General features: G+C 44.3%; 1 protein-coding gene across 1 annotated transcript in view; it reads left to right on the top strand.

The window, feature by feature from the left end:
* Positions 1 to 3020, top strand: part of Sumo1 (small ubiquitin-like modifier 1) — a 23396-nt gene that overhangs the window by 12447 nt on the left and 7929 nt on the right. The window contains exon 2 of the mRNA XM_013015276.1: positions 2810 to 2884. Coding sequence (XP_012870730.1) covers positions 2810 to 2884 — 75 coding nt within the window. The remainder of the gene's footprint in view (positions 1 to 2809; positions 2885 to 3020) is intronic.

Genomic DNA, 3020 nt, shown 5'->3' with positions numbered 1-3020 from the left:
CTTATGTGGTGCTGAGGAATCGAACCCAGGGCCTTATTCATGCAAGGCGAGTGCTCTACCACTGAGCCACCTTCCCAGCCCCTGATTTTTTTTTTTTTAAATACTGTACTTCAACTTATCAGTTGATGGAACTTTTGATGCAAATTGGTAGATGAATGAAATAGATTTCCTTGAGATAATTTCAGGAGAAGCTGAGAGTCCAATTCAGTCAAGCATCTCTAAACTTTATTGCCAAATAATCAGCAAAACTCAGGGCAGAGGCTTGATTCAAATGGGAGCTTGCCACCCTGGCAAGTACAAGGTCTTGATTTCATGTTCCAGTATCACCAGAGGGGAAGGAGGTCAGTTAAACAGAATCCTTGTGTTAAAAGTTAGTGGTGAGCCGGGCGCCTGTGGTTCATGCCTGTAATCGTAGCTACTCAGGAGGCTGAGATCTGAGGATCGCAGTTCAAAGCCAGGCCGGGCAGGAAAGTCCGTGAAACTCTTTTATCTCCAATAAACCACCAGAAAACCAGAAGTGCATTGTAGCTCAAGTAGTAGAGCCCTAGCCTTGAGCTGAAGAGCTGAGGGACAGCACTCAGGCCCAGAGTTCAAGGCCCATGACTGACCAAAAAAAAAAAAAAAAAAAGTGGTGAGCCATGTGCCAGTGACTCAGGCCTGTATTCCTAGCTACCTAGGAGGCTGAGATCTGAGGATCGTGGTTCAAAGCCAGCCTGGAAAGCAAAGTCAGGGAGACTCATAACTCCAGTAAACCACTAGAAAACTGCAAGTAGCGCTGTGGCTCAAGTGATAGAGCACTAACCTTGAGCTGAAGAAATGAGGGACAGACATCCCAAGGCCCAGAGTTCAAGCCCCACAACCTACAACAATAAATTGGTAGTTGGGAATGTGGCTTAGTGTTGAGTGCTTGCCTCGCATGCATGAAGCCCTGGGTTTGATTCCTCAGTACCACATAAACAGAAAAAGCCAGAAGTAGTGCCCTGGCTCATGTGGTAGAGCGCCAGCTTTGAACAAAAAGCAGCTCAAGGACAGTGTCCAGGCCCAGGGTTACAGCTTGTGGGGCCTTTCCACCCACCCCTTCAAAAAAAGTGGTAGTCCAATTGCTCATATCTATAATCCTAGCTACTCCAGGCTGAGATATGAGGACAGAATTCAGAGCCAGCTGTGGCAGGAAAGTCCTCGAGATTACCACCTCCAGTAAACCACTAGGAAACCAGAAATGGCACTGTGGCCCAAAGTGCTGGCTTTGAGCAAAAAAACTCAGGGACAGCCCCGGGCCTTGAGTTGTGAGAGCCTGAAAATCCAAGGTGACCGGTTAAGGATTGGGAGTGTGGAATGCCTTCACCCAACATACTCTCAGAACTGCTGAGAGTCCTTGGAGAGGCCAATCAGTCCTGGCTTAATGGGAATTTGGATTTCTATCCAGAGTGGGCTAATTCCATCCTAAACTGTGTGGGAGACTGGGGGTAGACTTAGGTTTATGCAAATTGTAAGCTCTCCTTCCCAGAAAAAGGTCATCTACTACTTATATACAAATACTGTCACAGGTCGAAGCTTATACCTTACTTCCCTTGTACAACAGCAATAAAACCCTTGGTGACTGAAACCTTGGAATCTGAAGCTGGTGGAAGGCTGCAGGTCCCCTGCTATCCCAAACCTCAGTTCTACCATCTGGTGTCCATTATTGTTTTGTTCCCAGTCGCTGCTGGTCAAGGAGCATATGGTGGGTGGCAACATTGAGTTCAAGCCCAAAGACTGACAAAAAAGCCAGATGCTAGTTGCTCAAGCCTGCAGTCCTAGCTACACAGGAAGCTGAGATCTGAGGATCATGGTTCAAAGCCAATCCAGGCTGAAAACTCTATGGCACCCTTATCTCCAATTAACAACCCCCCCCCCCCCCCGCCAAAAAAAAAAAAGTGGTACTGTGGCTCAAAGTAGTAGAGTGCTAGCCTTGAGCAAAAGAGCTCAGGGACAGTGGCTAAAAGAAAAGTCTTAGTAAAGGAGGTTAATTTTGCCTGCTGTCATTAATACTGAGGAAATGTTAAAATTAATTAAAAATAGGCAAGGATTCATACTAACAAAATCAGTTCTATTAAGCATTTTCTTGGATTCTAGATTATATCCTTCAGGTAAAAAGCTATGTTTGGTTAATGTGTTCTGTTAATTTCTGAAAGTTTTAAGTTACTATAAAGTAGTGGTTCTACTTTCTTGTAAAATATAGTTTGGTTCTTTGTGGGAATGGATTTTTTGAAATTAGTATAAGTGGTTATTAAATATTAAATTTGATATCTAAACTATTATATCGCATGTGTTATACGTTTCATCACATGTGATAAATTTACCAGGTTATTCTTTTACTAAAAATGTTTTCCTGGTTTCAGCTCTGCCTCCTGAGTAGCTAGGATTACAAGGCTGAGCTATCAACTCCTGGTCAACTGTTTGTTTTTTAACAGATTCTTTTGATGACATTGATTCATTGTAACAATTTTTTTTGCGGGTCTGGTCGTGGGGCCTGAACTCTGGGCCTGGGCGCTGTCCCTCAGCTCTTCAGCTCAAGGCTAGCACTCTACCACTTGAGCCACTTCTGGCTTTTTTCTTTTTGCTTATGTGGTGCTGAGGAATCGAACCCAGGGCCTCATGCATGCAAGGCAAACACTCTACCACTGAGCCACCTTCCCAGTCCCTCTTTGTAACATTTTAGACCATTATTTTTGAATGTGATGATAAAAACTTTTCTTGATTTCTAGTGAGCCTGGATTTGGGAAAGTAATTGACTTAGGACTTTTGCTTATCTTGAAATTTCTTTCAGGAGGCAAAACCTTCAACTGAGGACTTGGGGGATAAGAAGGAGGGAGAATACATTAAACTCAAAGTCATTGGGCAGGTGAGTTTCCCCTCCCTCCCTCCCTTCCTCCCTCCCTCCCGCCCTTTTGTTCTTTTTCTCTTCCTCTTTTTTCCTTCCTCTCTTTTCCTTCCTTCCTTCCTTCCTTCCTTCCTTCCTTCCTTCCTTCCTTCCTTCC

The sequence above is a fragment of the Dipodomys ordii genome, unplaced genomic scaffold (assembly GCF_000151885.1).
Source record: "Dipodomys ordii isolate 6190 unplaced genomic scaffold, Dord_2.0 Scaffold1, whole genome shotgun sequence".
Taxonomy (NCBI): Eukaryota; Metazoa; Chordata; class Mammalia; order Rodentia; family Heteromyidae; genus Dipodomys; species Dipodomys ordii.
This window is presented reverse-complemented; position numbering and strand designations above follow the sequence as displayed.